This window comes from Oncorhynchus nerka, linkage group LG15 (genome assembly GCF_034236695.1).
Source record: "Oncorhynchus nerka isolate Pitt River linkage group LG15, Oner_Uvic_2.0, whole genome shotgun sequence".
Classification (NCBI taxonomy): domain Eukaryota; kingdom Metazoa; phylum Chordata; class Actinopteri; order Salmoniformes; family Salmonidae; genus Oncorhynchus; species Oncorhynchus nerka.
The window spans coordinates 84,520,828-84,537,658 of NC_088410.1; the positions used below are offsets into that span (position 1 = coordinate 84,520,828).

Genomic DNA, 16,831 nt, shown 5'->3' on the forward strand with positions numbered 1-16,831 from the left:
TGTTAAGGAAATGTTGTGATCTATTTAATAGACACAAGAGACCAGCAACATTGATAAGAGTGTGGAGGTATAGCAGGAACAGCAGCCTCTAGTAGTCAAAACCTGTTATTTTCACACTACTTTATTGTAAATAATGCAAGCGACTTCCATCAATAATTTCTCTAACATTTCACTGACATTCACAGAATAAATGACATCGTCACAGCTTCATACTACTTGTCAAATAAAGAACTGATACTGGTTGTTGGGGTGGGATTGGCATGGGGTGTTTGTGGGCGACTTTACATTTTTTATTCCTCATGTCTTACTCAATGGTAGGAAGACTTTTGGTCCAAATTGGATGTTGGGTACTATATTTACTGAAATTAAAATAGCCAATTTGGATGCTATCAATTATCTTAACTTCTCTAACAAACTAATGCTTCAGGAATGCCAATCGTATCTGTTTAACTACAGAAACAATTTTTAAAAAAAATTCAAAACAAGTCTACTGAGTGATAATTTTGTACATTTATTTTGCAGTTATGTCCTGCAGCATATTATATGCCCTTTAATGTATACATAAAAAATGAGTAAATTCCTGTTTTGGGTGTCCACATGAAATATGTGTAGATATCTTTATGTACAGAAATACCTCCTTGTATCTTGTAATCCGTTTGTTCTCATGTCTAAATATTAATGATTAACATTGTTATTTTTAAAACGCATTTAAGCCTTAACTATATTGTAATTGTATCATCACATTGTATTTGTCCCATATTGATGCTTCTCTTATGCATTTTCATTTTATAGCATGGAATAATATACTGTAAACTATATTAACCGTTAACCCCTTTTCTATAGTAAATTCTTAAATAGGTCTGGCTATTATTACAACAATAAATTCCTTTGTCCTGCAATGACTTCCCGAGTTAAATAAAGGTGAAATAAATCATTTTAAAAATGGTGGTACCATATACAAGGTTACATTGGCTGAATTACACACAGTCAAGACTAAGAGAGAATGGACTGTAAGAATGAGCAAAAAGTATGAACATTTTCCAATAGTTTTGGATCATTTTTATTGGCCAATAGGTCCTTAGATAATAATGTATAAATCGCCATCACACTGCACACTGCCCTATCCCATCTGGACAAAAGGAATACCTATGTAAGAATGCTGTTCATTAACTAAAGCTCAGCATTCAACACCATAGTACCCTCCAAGTAGAGGCTCTTGTTATCAACTGTTGTTCCTTGGCAAACACACTTATTTCAAATAGGCATATGATGATACCGTACTTTTCAGTTACCTGTGGAAAGTATTAACTGCAGTAAGGTGTGGTCACCTCATACACCTGAATGAAAAAATTCCCAAATGCCTTTTCATGACCCAAACGGACTGGTATAAAACCATTATTTGACCTTTTGATGACAATAAGAATTTGAAATTGGTCTATGATACACACCTGGCGATATTCAGCACAGCGATTTGGTATTTTTATATCTCACAATCGGGTTTTGCATGTTTATTTTTCTTTTCTGCTCTATATATATAGCATCATAACCTCGAAAGGTAATCTCGCAAATCAACGTTTATTGTCACGAGTCTTGTCCTGGAGGCAGAACTGAGCGCTATCCACTTTTGATTGGCCAGCTACAAGGTCAAAGTTGGTAATAAATGTTAATGAAAACAAAATTGCTTTTAGGTTTTTAATTACGTATTAGGGTTAGCATTGTGGTTAAGTTTAAAATGTGATTTTATAACTTTGTGGCTGTGTCGGATGGTGACCACTCTGCAGAGCTGCCCCCAGAACAAGATTAATGACGAAAAACGCTAACAGGTAAAAGGACAAACCGACGCATGATCAGATGCTGGTGTTGGGTTGATTCTCTCCGTCCATGTTTTGGGTGTAAAAAATTACCCCCTCGCAATATACAGGAAACTACTTCTCTTGAGATTAAGTGTTTTATAGACGCATCAACCGGCTAGGTGTTCTAACAAGCAAAGCAGGTAGGCTACAACATTTCCATCTACACCTGATGACATTGTTGCTGTTTTTAATTTGTGTAAACGCTGTCTAATTTATATGTTCGTGATATTAGTGCCTTACAGACAGTTTGCAGTCCATTGCATTTGATTTAATATTACCCTACTGTATTTAGGCTACTTTAGAATCGCAGATGTATGATACATTTAGGCTATTCAATTAAGCACATTTTATTACCCTAAATTCATGGAAATAATTATCTGTATGATGAGCTGTACATCATTGTCAGAATAACATCCGTTTGGTATTCACCTTAACAATGTACATTTAATTTCCTCAGCATATTCATTTCACTCAGTTTCACCATCTGAAACAGACTTTGGAACAAAAGTTCCAGGCACGCAATGAGGTATGGGTTCTGTGCTGATGCAATGTCATCAATGTTAATAGACTAATTTTTAACATAAATGAAATGACCAGTTATTTATATTTTTACTTCATTTTGGGGTATTAAAAAAAACACCTTGACTGGAACCATGCTAATCCAAACTCGTATATTAGGCCTAAATGTTAACAAACATGTTTCATGATGTTTATTATATATATATATATATTTTAAATAATAAATAAAGTCCCTCTCATAATCCATTAACTAATGTCCTGGTCTTTTATGATGTGTTATCAGGTGAAAGTGGAACTATAGGCCTTAGTGTTTGCATTAACCTCCTATCACACCTTTTGACGTAACGTTTTTGTCTATTTTCCGTCAGAGTATTGTACAAGGCAAAGCGTGTATTAACATGTGCAGGATGTGCCTCTGTGCTACTCTTCATGGCCTACTTCACACCTACATCAATAAGGTGTGTATTTTCTTAATGAAAGCACCATGATTTAATGATTCAGAGGGGTGGGTTAAATGTGAGACACATTTCAGTTGAATCATTCAGTTGTGCAGCTGACTAAGTATTTCCCTTTCCTCTGCTGTTCCCCTACGCCAATTGTTTGCTTCTTGTTGTGCAGCATATGTTTAGGAAGAAGGACCGTAGGGCTGTTCTACACTGCTCAAAAGAATAAAGGGAACACTTAAACAACACAATGTAACTCCAAGTCAATCACACTTCTGTGAAATCAAACTGTCCACTTCGGAAGCAACACTGATTGACAAAAAAATTCACATGCTGTTGTGCAAATGGAATAGACAACAGGTGGAAATTATAGGCATTTAGCAAGACACCCCCAATAAAGGAGTGGTTCTGCAGGTGGGGACCACAGACCACTTCTCAGTTCCTATGCTTCCTGGCTGATGTTTTGGTCACTTTTGAATGCTGGTGGTGCTTTCACTCTAGTGGTAGCATGAGACAGAGTCTACAACCCACACAAGTGGCTCAGGTAGTGCAGCTCATCCAGGATGGCACATCAATGCTAGCTGTGGCAAGAAGGTTTGCTGTGTCTGTCAGCGTAGTGTCCAGAGCATGGAGGCGCTACCAGGAGACAGGCCGTAGGAGGGCAACAACCCAGCAGCAGGACCGCTACCTCCACCTTTGTGCAAGGAGGAGCAGGAGGAGCACTGCCAGAGCCCTGCAAAATGACCTCCAGCACAAATGTGCATGTGTCTGCTCAAACGGTCAGAAACAGACTCCATGAGGGCGGTATGAGGGCCCTACGTCCACAGGTGGGGGTTGTGCTTACAGCCCAACACCGTTCAGGACGTTTGGCATTTGCCAGAGAACACCAAGATTTGCAAATTTGCCACTGGCGCCCTGTGCTCTTCACAGATGAAAGCAGGTTCACACTGAGCACATGTGACAGACGTGACAGAGTCTGGAGACGCCGTGGAGAACGTTCTGCTGCCTGCAACATCCTCCAGCATGACCAGTTTGGAGGTGGGTCAGTCATGGTGTGGTGTGGCATTTCTTTGGGGGGCCGCACAGCCCTCCATGTGCTCGCCAGAGGTAGCCTGTCTGCCATTAGGTACCGAGATGAGATTATCAGACCCCTTGTGAGACCATATGCTGGTGCGGTTGGCCCTCGGTTCCTCCTAATGCAAGACAATGCTAGACCTCATGTGGCTGGAGTGTATCAGCAGTTCCTGCAAGAGGAAGGCATTGATTCTAAAAAGTATTTAATAAGAATATTTCATTCATTCAGATCTAGGATGTGTTATTTTAGTGTTCCCTCTTATTTTTTTGAGCAGTGTATATGAATTCAGTCACTTGACACTATCCATACCTTTTAACATAGAAACAGAAACAGTTGTTTAAGTTTTGACCCAGCATGTTGTTGTGTTGTAGGTACTTGGAGGGCTTAATCCCCATGAACCGATGTCATCTAGCCCCTGGAGAGAAGCTGAAGCTGGGGAATAGTGTAGATGCTTCCCTGGACCTTTGGTAGGACATTTTGTTTTTATATCAATCATGTTCAGAGCATGCCATTCCTTTTATTGTGTTCATTACTTTTATTTATATTGTGTTGGAGTCTGATGAAATGAAATCTAAAGATCGTTTTAATGGCTTTTTTTTATTGGTAAAAGTATGGGGCTAAGCTCACCTCAGTTCCTCACCACAAATACTCCCTTCTACGAGGTTCCATAGAGGTCTCTAGAGACCAAAATGCCATATTAGACTGGGCATTGACATTGAGGGCTTTCACCATTTTAATGTAGTCAACTGGGCAGGACTTCCAACTTCATTGGCTGATCCCTCTTGGTGACCTTGTTGGAGTCCTGTCCAACCGGGGCATCAGGGGGAATCAACCAATCGTTAAGAAAATTGACTAAATCAAAATGGAGGTTGCCTCAATGGCGCTGCCTACCTCTTTGCAGCCACCTTATCTCCAACTGGTTTGACATTGGGAATTTTCTCAAATTCTTCAGAAAATTATCATTAACAACATTGTTCTGTAGGAATTACAGGACTTCAGCATACATTTTCCTATAGGTTTCCATTTAAAGTCATGTTATCAAATTTTTCCGAGAACATTAAGAAAAGATCCCATAAACTATATTAACTGTCAGAGAATGTTCTAAGAATTTTATTTTAAACTTATACATTCCGTTCTCAGCGTCACCAAAACACACTCTATCCTCTATCTCCCTCAAACTCAACTCTGGACCTCAAAGCCAGTTCCTTTTTTTCATTAATCCCCTCCAACCAGGGACTGATTTAGACCTGGGACACCAGGTGTCAGCAAGCGCCAGACCTCATAGTGTAAGAGTTGAATAACCCTGCGCTATCGTTGTTAATTAAGTGTGTGTGTGTTGGCCGCTCCAACTAATTGGCCCCACCTGATGTTAATGGGTTCTTGGTTTCTTTTAAATGGTATCTGTTTTAATAGACTAAAATGAACAGCTTTATATGCATACTATTTGAATTGGTATGTTCATCTTGGTGGTGCAGTGGACTAATTCCATGGATAGAGAATGGAAGATTATAGGTTCAAATCTCACTGATGCTGTGTCACAAAAAAATACATGCATGGTTAATGTCTAAATAAATAAATTTCTCTGGCTGCGTTTACACAAGAAGCCCAACTATTTTTTGTTTGTTACTAATTGGTATTTTCACCAATCAGATCAGCTCTGAAAAAGATCTGATGTGATTGTCCAAACCCTCCCCTAACCCTGACAACGCTGGGCCAATTGTGCGCCACTCTATGGGACTCCCGATCACGTCTGGTTGAGACACAGCCTGTGATCAAACCCGGATTTGTAGTGACGCCTCAAGCACTGCGATGTAGTGCCTTAGACCGCTGCGCCACTCAGGAGGCCCTCAGTGAAAGTTAAGGACAAACTTCCAAATAGCATAATTTCCGTTCTCAGAGTATTAATAAAACCTCCCAGGAAAACTATCAAATCAAATGATATTTGTCACATGTTTAGCAGATGTTATTTCGGGTGTAGCGAAATGCTTGTGTTTCTGGATTCAACAGTGCAGTAATATATAAAAAATTCACAACAATACACAAAATATACACAACCTAAAAGTAAACTAATGGAATTAAGGAATATATAAATATTAGGATAAGCTGTTCGGAGTGTCATTGATTAAATATAGTAGAATAGAATACAGAATATACAGTTGAAGTCGGAAGTTTACATCAAATTTTATTTGTCACAAACACATGGTTAGCAGATGTTAATGCGAGTGTAGCGAAATGCTTATGCTTCTATTTCCGACCAGTAATATCTAACCTAACAATATCACAACAACTACCTTATACACACAAGTGTAAAGGAATGAATAAGAACATGTACATTAAAAATATATTAATGAGCGATGGCCGAACGGCATAGGCAAGATGCAGTAGATGGTATGGAGTACAGTATATACATATGAGATGAGTAATGTAGGGTATGTAAACATTATATAAAGTGGCATTGTTTAAAGTGGCTAGTGATACATTTATTACATACATTCTTTCATTATTAAAGTGGCTAGAGATGAGTCAGTATGTTGGCAGCAGCCACTCAATGTTAGTGATGGCTGTTTAGCAGTCTGATGGCCTCTGCGATAGAAGCTGTTTTTCAGTCACTATGTCCCAGCTTTGATGCACCTGTACTGACCTCGCCTTCTGGATGATAGCGGGGTGAACAGGCAATGGCTCGGGTGGTTCATGATCTTTTTGGCCTTCCTGTGACATCGGGTGCTGTAGGTGTCATGGAGGGCAGGTAGTTTGCCCCCGGTGGTACGTTATACAGACTGCATCACCCTCTTTAGAGTCTTGGGGTTGAGGGCGGTGCAGTTGCCATACTAGGCTGTGATACAGCCCGACAGGATGCTCTCAATTGTGCATCTGTAAACGTTTGTCAGGGTTTTGGGTGACAAGACAAATTTCTTCAGCCTCCTGAGGTTGAAGAGGCACTGTTGTGCCTTCTTCACCATACTGTCTGTGTGAATGGGCCATTTCAGTTTGTCCGTGATGTGTACGCCGAGGAACTTAAATTTCCAACTTCTCCACCACTGTCCCGTGGATGGGAGGGGGGTGCTCCCTCTGCTGTTTCCTGAAGTCCACGATCATCTCCTTTTATTTTGTTGACGTTGAGTGAGAGGTTGTTTTTCCTGACACCACACTCCGAGGGCCCTCACCTACTCCCTGTAGGCCGTCTCGTCATTGTTGATAATCAAACCCACTACTGTTGTGTCGTCTGCATATTTAGGTTGCAGAGAGGTTCTGACCATTTTACTGTGGTTCCCTGAAAGTTTACCTGGGAGGTTTTATTAACATTCTGTGAACTGAAATTATAGGTTATTTGAAGGTAACTAAATAACATTCTGAGAACATTCTCTAAAAAAAAATTCTGACTGCAATTTGAATGTTATTTGGAGGTTTGTGAAAATCTTCCTTTAAATACATATATACACGTTTTTACTGAGACATTAATTGGGCAAACATGATTTTTGTGGCATGGCGTCAGTGAGATTCAAACCTATGATCTTCTGTTCGATGGAATTAGTCCACTGTGCCACCTGGAAGGAGATGGTATGTGGCATGTTTTTTTTTTAAACTCTTACAAAGCTGTTAATTTTTGTCTATTCAAACATACCCCATTTCAACGGAAACAAGCACTCATTAAGATCAGGTGTGACCAATTAGTGGGCGTTGCCAAGACACCTTAACACATTTAACAAGATCGAGCATAGAGTTCTGTTGACACAGAACGGGATGTATATTTTTAACATTCTTAGAACACACTTTGAACTTTACTAATGTTTTGTTGTTTTTATGGAAAGTTCTCAATGTTCTGAGAACATGGCTTTAAATAGAACCCTGAGGAAACCTTCAGAAAACATTATGTTGAATACTAAAATGCCCACAGAAGAACGTTGTTTCTGAACGTTCTCAGAACAATATGAGAACATGACTTTAAATAGAACAATAAGTAAAACTGTAGGAAACGTTACGCTGAAGTATTGAAATTCTCACAGAATAACCTTGTTTCTTAACATTCTCTGAACTATTTGAGAACATTCCCAATGTATGCAAAATAACCATAGGTCAACCATGCTCTCACCAAGCTCTAAGAAACATTATGTGCTAGCTGGGCTCTCTGTTCCTACCAGGTCCAGAGGGGATGTTCAGACCTGCACTGACTGGGGAGCCCCTGTGATCTGGGATGGAATGTTTGACCCAGATCATTATGACCAGGAGCACAGGAGGAACCACTCCTCTGTCGCTCTCACTGTATTCGCTGTGGGCAGGTCGGTTTTCATCTTTGTGACCAATTTTTTTTCTAGCAACTTATTCATTCTTATGAAACACTTCTGTCACTTACTGTAAGCAGCATATTTGGAGATGCTATTCTTAAACGTGAGGTTTTACTCCTTCCCATCCCAAGGTATCTAGATGCCTACCTGGAGGCATTCCTTTTGTCTGCTGAGCGTCACTTTATGGTGGCTTTACCTGTGACATACTATGTGTTCACGGATGTTCCCGAGAGGGTACCAAACATCCAGCTTGGTCCTGGGCGGAGCCTGAAAGTTGTGAGGGTGCAGAGACACTCTCGCTGGCAGGACATCTCCATGATGCGTATGAGGGCCATTGCAGACGCCATTGAGTCACAGATTCGTCGATACAGCCGCTACATCTTCTGCTTTGACGTGGACCAGGTGTTTGTGGGTCGGTTCGGCTCAGAGGCTCTGGGAGACTCTGTTGCTCTGCTCCACGCCTACTACTACCACCGACCACAGAGCCTGTACACCTACGACCGCAACCCCAGGTCCAGGGCCTACATGGAGACTGGGGACTTCTACTATCATGCTGCCGTGTTTGGAGGCTCGTGGCAGAATGTGAAAAATATGACAGAGACCTGTTACCAGACCATCATGGAGGACAAGGAGAACCAGGTGGAGGCTCTGTGGCATGATGAGAGTCACCTCAACAAGTACCTGTGGCTCCATAAGCCCAGTAGAGTGCTGTCTCCTGAGTACTGCTGGAGCAGTGACATTGGTTACCGTGGTGACATGCATGTGACCCGCCTGCTCTGGGCAAAGAAAAAATATGACACACTCCGGATTACAGAGTGAGCAATCAGAACCTGTATGCAATAATCTAATGAGCAAAAGCCCCTGAAGCTTCAAACAGTTCACAGTGGATTATGAAGTAAAATGTATTTTATAAAGTTGTATTGGGAATTGTTTTTATATATAAATAAAAACTCCTGAATAAAGAACTTGATCCAACCATGGCAACCATACTCTAAGGACTAGAACCGAGCCGTACCGCGGAAGATCCACCTTAGCGTTATTTTCATTATTTAAAGGTAATTAGATTTGGCCGTCATATGCAGCATTTACTGTGAAAAAATGATCCGTTAACTCGGGAACATTGCATTTAAATTTCAATTGTGCTATAGTCTGGATCTTTGGTGCTACGGATTGAATCTAGGCCAAACTGTTTAAAAATGTTAACATGTCAGTTTGGGGACATTGCATGTCTCCAATGCCACCATACTACCATACTATTCTGCTCTTTTAACAAGTCATTGCTGGTTTGATAAGATTTCAGAGTTTCACAGAGGAATCCTGACCGGTTCCCCTCTCTCCACTGGGATTCTCTGCCTCTAACCCTATTACAGGGGCTGAGTCACTGGCTTACTGGTGCTCTTTCATGCCGTCCCTAGGAGGGGTACGTCACTTGAGTGGGTTGAGTCACTCACGTTATCTTCCTGTCTGGGTTGGCGCCCCCCATTGGGTTGTGCCGTGGCGGAGATATTTGTGGGCTATACTCGGCCTTGTCTCAGGATGGTAAGTTGGTCGTTGAAGATATCCCTCTACTGGTGTGGGGCTGTGCTTTGGCAAAGTGGGTGGGGTTATATCCTTCCTGTTTGGCCCTGTCTGGGGGTATCATCGGATGGGGCCACAGTGTCTCCTGACCCCTCCTGTCTCAGCCTCCAGTATTTATGCTGCAGTAGTTTGTGTCGGGGGGCTAGGGTCAGTTTGTTATATCTGGAGTACTTCTCCTGTCTTATCCGGTGTCCTGTGTGAATTTAAGTATGCTCTCTCTAATTTCTTTCTCTCTCTCGGAGGACCTGAGCCCTAGCACCATGCCTCAGGACTACCTGGCATGATGACTCCTTGCTGTCCCCAGTCCACCTGGCCGTGCTGCTGCTCCAGTTTCAACTGTTCTGCCTGCGGCTATGGAATCCTGACCTGTTCACCGGACGTGCTATCTGTCCCAGACCTGCTGTTTTCAACTCTCCAGAGACAGCAGGAGTGGTAGAGATACTCTTAATGATCGGCTATGAAAAGCCAACTGACATTTACTCCTGAGGTGCTGACTTGCTGCACCCTCGACAACTACTGTGATTATTATTATTTGGCCATACTGGTCATTTTTGAACATTTGAACATCTTGGCCATGTTCTGTTATAATCTCCACCCGGCACAGCCAGAAGAGAACTGGCCACCCCTCATAGCCTGGTTCCTCTCTAGGTTTCTTCCTAGGTTTTGCTAGGGAGTTTTTCCTAGCCACCGTGTTTCAACACCTGCATTGCTTGCTGTTTTGGGGTTTTAGGCTGGGTTTCTGTACAGCACTTTGAGATATCAGCTGATGTACGAGGAGCTATATAATTTGAAGCAACGCCCGCGCCAGTTATTTGGAATTACCAGATAACATCTACTGCCGCAAATCCACATAAACCCCTAGGGTGATCCCATACCATAGTTTAGAGCAAGATAGGTCACTCTAGTAATTAAATATGAGACATCCACTAAATGCCACCCATAGGGTGTGCTAAAATGTGTCCTGCGCTCTTCTTCTTCAGGGAGGTAGCCCGCATAAGATCTACAGTGCACTGTTACACCCACAGCCAAAGAGCCACAGTTACAGATACATGATGGCGGAACACGTTCTTCCTTCAGATTCTCTAAAATTGGTTCTGCCACAGTGGTCCCCAGGTTTTCACTCTAACCATGTGTACTCACCATTGGGTGAGTACACATAAGCCTTTTCCTAACTATCTTCCAATTATCGTCAAAACCCACACGTTACAGTCCCTATTCCATCCACAGCTTCTGGATTCCCATTTGTCAAACACCCTGCCCAGATCTCCCAGTCCCTTTCGATACGTTCTTATAACCCTGATCAATTATCTCATGTCCATAAAAGAGTCCTAGGGTACAATTTAGCTGGCTCTGCTTGTCTTTTGCCCTCCTCATAAAATACAACATTCCACAGGCCTGATCTGTCTCTGCCATTGGTCTACTCATTGAACCAAACAACTCTCCCGTGGATTTGGGTTTAGACAAAATTAACACCGCAGTCCCGTTTGGGGACACTTTTCTACCTAAGTCTTGAATCAAACTTTACCCACGTGTTGACAGGGCCGGCTTCACCCACACAAACAAGTAGTGTGGATGGAGCCAACACAGTCAACCACCAACGACCACATGCTGTCGTCTTTCCTCTCTTATACCCCCTAAGAGTTTGTTTATTTACAACATAACCTTGCTGATCATGTAAAACAGTTGGTTCTTCAGGGCTTTGGTCTTGCCCTTCATCTTTTTCAAGTCTTTGGTTTCGACTCACATCTGCTTCTGCCTCTTGTTTCAGGCTGTGTCTGGCTCCATCATCTCCTGTGGGCTGAACACCTTCTGGCAGTGGGACAGGTGGTGCCAGCCGGTCCTTTCCTGAACTCTGACCGCCGTTGGTGTTGCCATGGTTACCTTGAATGGCCCCAACCATCTTCGCTGGTTCCATTTTCTCTTGTGGACCTGGATTTTGACCCAGTCTCCAACCTCCACAGGCTGGTACCTCCTCCTGAGCTTTCCTAGTGTGAGAGTGGAGAGATCTGACAATAGTAGTTAGCTCTTTCATGTACTCCGTGTTCTACTTCAGCTAGAATGAGGTCTATTTGTCTGTCAGTCATGGGTCTGTGTGCGGGAACATTCATGGGTCTTCCTGTCAACATTTCATGTGGTGTACACCCCGTGCCTTTATTAACACTACTGCACATTTTCATTAAACCTCTTAAGGCTACCCCAGAATACTGCCCCTTCTGGAGGAATTCGGCACCCATATAAACCATGATAAATTTTTGTCGAAAGTTGCTAATATATGCAATTAAAAATTGTTATCGAATAGGAAACACTCTAAAGCATATAAAACCGTTTAAATTTTGTCTCTAGCTAAAGCAGAAGTCTCAGGGCATGCATTCTCCCAAAGTCTCTCTTGTAATGGGAAAAGTTGCCATCACTTTGACGTCACTCTATACACACTTCCCAAAGAGCTATAACCATGGAAACACGTTCTATGTCTTCAGCGTGAAGCCTGCTTTCGATGAGGCCTGTAACTGTGAGAATCACGTGCTCACGAGACGTTCAGCGTGACCAAACGTCCCGGTGACGCAAAAAAAAAGTTTCACCAATGGGAGATTGGAGATTTCTCTCTCTTTCTCCCAGGACAGACTGAACAACGTGTGCTAATCTGTTCGCCCTCACGATTGCTGTAGACCTTTATAACATGCTAAGGCTTAATTATAAACATAGTTTGACAAGTTTACTCGAAATATAATGTATACTTTCGACGTTTTGGTGCGCAGCCACTTGAAATTTGCATACATTTCGACCGAAAAGTGTCTAGTTTGAGAACGGAAAGACACAGACTTGCAAACTGAACGCTAACTTGGTGAGTATTAACCCTTCCACGTCTTCTGAAGCAAGAACAGCCATGGTAAGGGAATATTTACGTCTTCATTTTGGGTTTCTGCCGACTCCATGATAGAGGAGTCAGCATGCTAAATGAGAGCGCCGACTCTCTATTATAGCCTAGTAAACGCCAAATGTAACGTTAAAAATAATTGTAACATAGCAATTGCATTTAGAAGAAGTTTATCTTGCCATACATATGTAAAACATGCATATTTAGTCAAAGTTTATGATGTGTATTCCTTGTTAGCTGACGTTATCTGCCGGAGCTATTTATTTCTCCTGACATTGCAGTAGCATTTTTTGAACGATGCATAATTGTAAACAGAGATTTATGGATATATATTGCATATTATTGAAAAAAAAATGAATGTACTGTGTAACATGTTATATTACTGTCATCTGATGAAGATTTCAAAAGGTTAGTGAAATTATTTTTCTTTTAATCCTGCGTTTGTTGATTGCATATTTTTTCCTACTTGGCTAAGCTAATGAGGTATGTATGCAGTGGTGGTTGGACATAAATATGTGCTATGTTTTCGCCGTAAAACATTTTAGAAATCTGACTTGCTGGGTAGATAAATAACTTCTTTATCTTTCATTTGAGCCATTTTTCAAGCGATTCTGTGGAGGTTAAATATTTTTAGGATTATTTCTTGCGTTCCCTGCGCCACATTACAGCTCAGGGAGGGTGGGGTGAGTTCCCAAAGGGGAACTAGTAGCTCTAACAGGTTTTAACACCGGTGGTAAACAATTCCCCCAAGATTTCTTGGTGGAGTGGCATGCCTTAGCGAACCCTTGTTTAATGGATTGGTTAGCTCTCTCTAACCCCATTACTCTGAGGGTGGTAGATGTTCAAACTTCTGGTCCACTCCCATCATTATGGCTACTTGCTTCACTACATCACCAGTGAAGTGGGTACCATTGTCTGCAGATAAAACCTCAGGAACACCAAATCTAGGAATGCTCTCCCTCACTAGTAGCTTTGCTACTGTCTTAGCATCACAGTGTGTTGTGGGAAATGCCTCCACCCACCTGGTGAACTTGTCAATAAGGACTAAACAGTACCTTTTCCTTTCTTTTCTTTCTGCAAGATCTATAAAATCCATGGTAAGATGGACAAATGGTCCTCTTGACGTAGGGAAATGACCTGGTTTCAGAGGTGCTCCTTTGGCAATGTTAAATTGCATGCACATAGCACATCGAAACAGAAACTGTTTCACATGCTGAGTCAAATCTGGACAAATCCAAGGAAATTGCCTCTATCATATTTGTATTTATTTGTATTTTATTTCACCTTTATTTAACCAGGTAGTTAAGTTGAGAACAAGTTCTCATCTACAATTGCAACCTGGCCAAGATAAAGCAAAGCAGTTCGACACATACAACGACACAGAGTTACACATGGAGTAAAACAAACATACAGTCAATAATACAGTAAAAAGAAGTCTATATACAATGTGAGCAAATGAGGTGAGATAAGGGAGGTAAAGGCAAAACAAAGGCCATGGTGGCGAAGTAAATACAATATAGCAAGTAAAACACTGGAATGGTAGATTTGCAGTGGAAGAATGTGCAAGGTAGAGATAGAAATAAGGGCCTACATAAATAAATAGGGGGAGAGGTAGTTGTTTGGGTTAAATTATAGATGGGCTATGTACATGTGCAGTTATCTGTGAGCTGCTCTGACAGCGGGTGCTTAACGCTGGTGAGGGAGATAAGTGTTTCCAGTTTCAGAGATTTTTGTAGTTCGTTCCAGTCATTGGCAGCAGAGAACTGGAAGGAGTGGCGGCCAAAGGAAGAATTGGTGTTGGGGGTGACCAGAGAGATATACCTGCTGGAGTGCATGCTACAGGTGGGTGCTGCTATGGTGACCAGCGAGCTGAGATAAGGGGGGTGTCGTGTCTTTACTATCATTAACTGAAGACTGATAGTTTTTATCAAATATTCTCTGTAATTAGTTACTGCGCGATCAACTGATTAATCACGTAACTAATTAACTAGGAAGTCGGGGCACCAAGGAAAAATATTCAGATTACAAAGTCATTTCCTGAAATAACTTTTCAGATATTTTATCTGATCAATTAGTCTTCAAATGAATGAATTATTTACTTTTCCTCACGTTAGTCTCATTCCAAACGCCGTAAATTGTTGGTTATCTGCACGAAACCAGTCTTCACTATGAATCATCAATTGTCTTAAATAATTGATTTATTACTAACTAAGTAATTCACAGAAATGCATAAACAAACAAACAAGGTAAATGTAATGATAGGAAAATGTGCCCTAGTGGGCTAAACCGGCATTGCGGCTTGTTAGACAAAAAGGGGAAGTGGGGGTCGACTAAGAAGTCACTACAGAGTTAATAATTATAACAATTGAAATACTAATCCTTTACACATGAACGCTCACTCATTCGGGAACAATTGCAATCAATATATATATTTACGCTCAGTGTGTCGTCTTGATCGCTGGTGAAAAGTCTGTTTCTTTTGTTGAATTGTCCATCTTTCTCCCTCTCTCTCTCGGTTGTGGTTAGAGGGGATAGTTCAGAGTGACATTCGTTATAGAATGGATGTTTCAGCGGTGGTCCACAACCTTTGTCCCTCCTCATGGAGAAAACATGGTCTGCAACCTTTAGCCATCTCGTAATTGAGGTAAGCTCGGTCTGCTGATCGAAAACCCGAGTGGGGTTTTATTCGGACGAGGGCTGTCCCAGGATGTCTGACCCTAACTGGGCTCAGGGGCGGTCCTCTGATTTAGTTCAAATCAAAAGGGAATTGTATTTTTCTTCATTAAACAGTCCACAATCATATTACACAATTATACAAACAGTATCATACTCATTCATCAAATACAACAATTAGATGTAAACCTCATATCTGAGGCTATTATATAAACAGCGTTAAGGTAATGTGGCCACACCGTCTCCCATGAGCTTCCCAAGTTGTGACAAACAGACCAGTTCGTAGCTGGATTCTTCACCGATCTTTTAGACTTTCTCCGGTACATGAAATTTGTTCGTACCTCAAGTTCTGTGAGGTGGAAGGATTTAATTTGTCCTCTATGAAGGTTTACCCTCTAACTGTGTGTCCATGAGGTCTTCTCATGAATTTACAACATCTGACCACAGCAACCTAGTTGAAGGAAGAAAGGGGGAGGCAGGGAGAGGGGGATGGGCTTGCTATACCCAAAGAGGCCAACGTCATGACATACCCCCTGGTGGTTTGGATATTGTTTGTCCTGCAAGTTACAAATCAACATAAAATCATGAACACGTGATGTCCTGTTTGTAGATCATCGTTGCCGTCCCCTCTGGTGGTTGAACTTGGTAGGCTTCTCTGAAAGCGGAGCTGTCCACCACAAGGATGGCAGTTGATGTCCGGTTGGTGATCGCCGTTGCGGTCCCTTCTAGTGATGTACCTTGGTAGGTTCCTGGAAGCTGCAAAGAACCCCAGGGAGGGCCAGGGGATGTCCTGGTTGGTGATCGCTGTTGCGCCCCCCTCTCTGGTGGTTTACCTTGGTAGGCTCTCTGACAGCGGGGCATGCCGCCACAAGGATGGGTCGTGGGTGTCCGGATTTGGGGTCGCTGTTCCAGACCCGTCGTCTGGTCGTCGTCCAGACTGGAATGTCTGGGCAGCAACTTAGGCAGATGTTAACAACGTACACACACTCATGAAATATATATAATTACATTCATTCCCCAAAGAGCGATGTCGTGGCACTAAGTGATGGTTGTATGGGGACTTTGTTTATGGGTCTATCACTTCCTAAGTGTCAAAGGAACTGAACCGAAAAGGAATGGAAGTATATATAAAATATAGTTCTCACACAAAAATCATCTAATTGGGCTGTATTCTATATACGTCCAATGTTCTGGCAAAATGACTATCATGGCATTGTCTCTAATGCCATATCTCGGGTTTTCCTACTTGGTGTGTTGCTTAGGCACTATGATAAGTTTACAGCTGTAAGGCACTAGTTTTGGTCAGTCTACAGGGATGACCTATGGACTTCTGGGAAGAAAACTGGTGAGTGCTGTAGAGTCAAAGGCCTCGAAGTAAATGTTCAACTTTATTTACTAAGGCTGGTATTTTGCTTGGACCCTTAAGTGATCCTAGCATAAATCCTAATTGGATGTTCCATTGTGCATGTGCGTTTATGCTTACACAAGCGCACATGTCAAGGGAAGAAAACCAAGTATCCTGGCAGATTATA

General features: G+C 41.9%; 1 protein-coding gene and 1 long non-coding RNA gene across 3 annotated transcripts in view; both read left to right on the top strand.

Moving 5' to 3' along the window:
* The first annotated feature begins 985 nt into the window (after positions 1 to 985).
* Positions 986 to 9,194, top strand: LOC115143428 (alpha-1,3-galactosyltransferase 2-like). 2 transcript variants are annotated; one of them, XM_029683853.2, is made up of 6 exons: positions 986 to 1,823; positions 2,311 to 2,379; positions 2,741 to 2,830; positions 4,262 to 4,357; positions 8,030 to 8,167; positions 8,305 to 9,194. In XM_029683853.2, the coding sequence occupies exons 2-6, from the start codon at positions 2,375 to 2,377 to the stop codon at positions 8,990 to 8,992; spliced, it is 1,017 nt and encodes a 338-aa protein (XP_029539713.1). In that variant the 5' UTR covers positions 986 to 1,823; positions 2,311 to 2,374; the 3' UTR covers positions 8,993 to 9,194. The 2 variants fall into 2 exon arrangements, with proteins under 2 accessions (XP_029539713.1, XP_029539712.1); XM_029683852.2 differs by lacking the exon at positions 986 to 1,823 and adding an exon at positions 1,830 to 1,993.
* A 3,545-nt stretch (positions 9,195 to 12,739) lies between these two features.
* Positions 12,740 to 16,831, top strand: part of LOC135560251 (uncharacterized) — a 61,272-nt gene continuing 57,180 nt past the window's right edge. Inside the window, exon 1 of the long non-coding RNA XR_010458852.1 lies at positions 12,740 to 14,468. This is a non-coding gene — a long non-coding RNA (uncharacterized LOC135560251). The remainder of the gene's footprint in view (positions 14,469 to 16,831) is intronic.

Coding starts and splice junctions, on each gene's coding strand:
- LOC115143428 (XM_029683853.2), top strand. Junction 4,358..8,029: donor GATGCTTCCCTGGACCTTTG/GTAGGACATTTT, acceptor TGTTCCTACCAG/GTCCAGAGGGGATGTTCAGA. Junction 8,168..8,304: donor ACTGTATTCGCTGTGGGCAG/GTCGGTTTTCAT, acceptor TCCCATCCCAAG/GTATCTAGATGCCTACCTGG.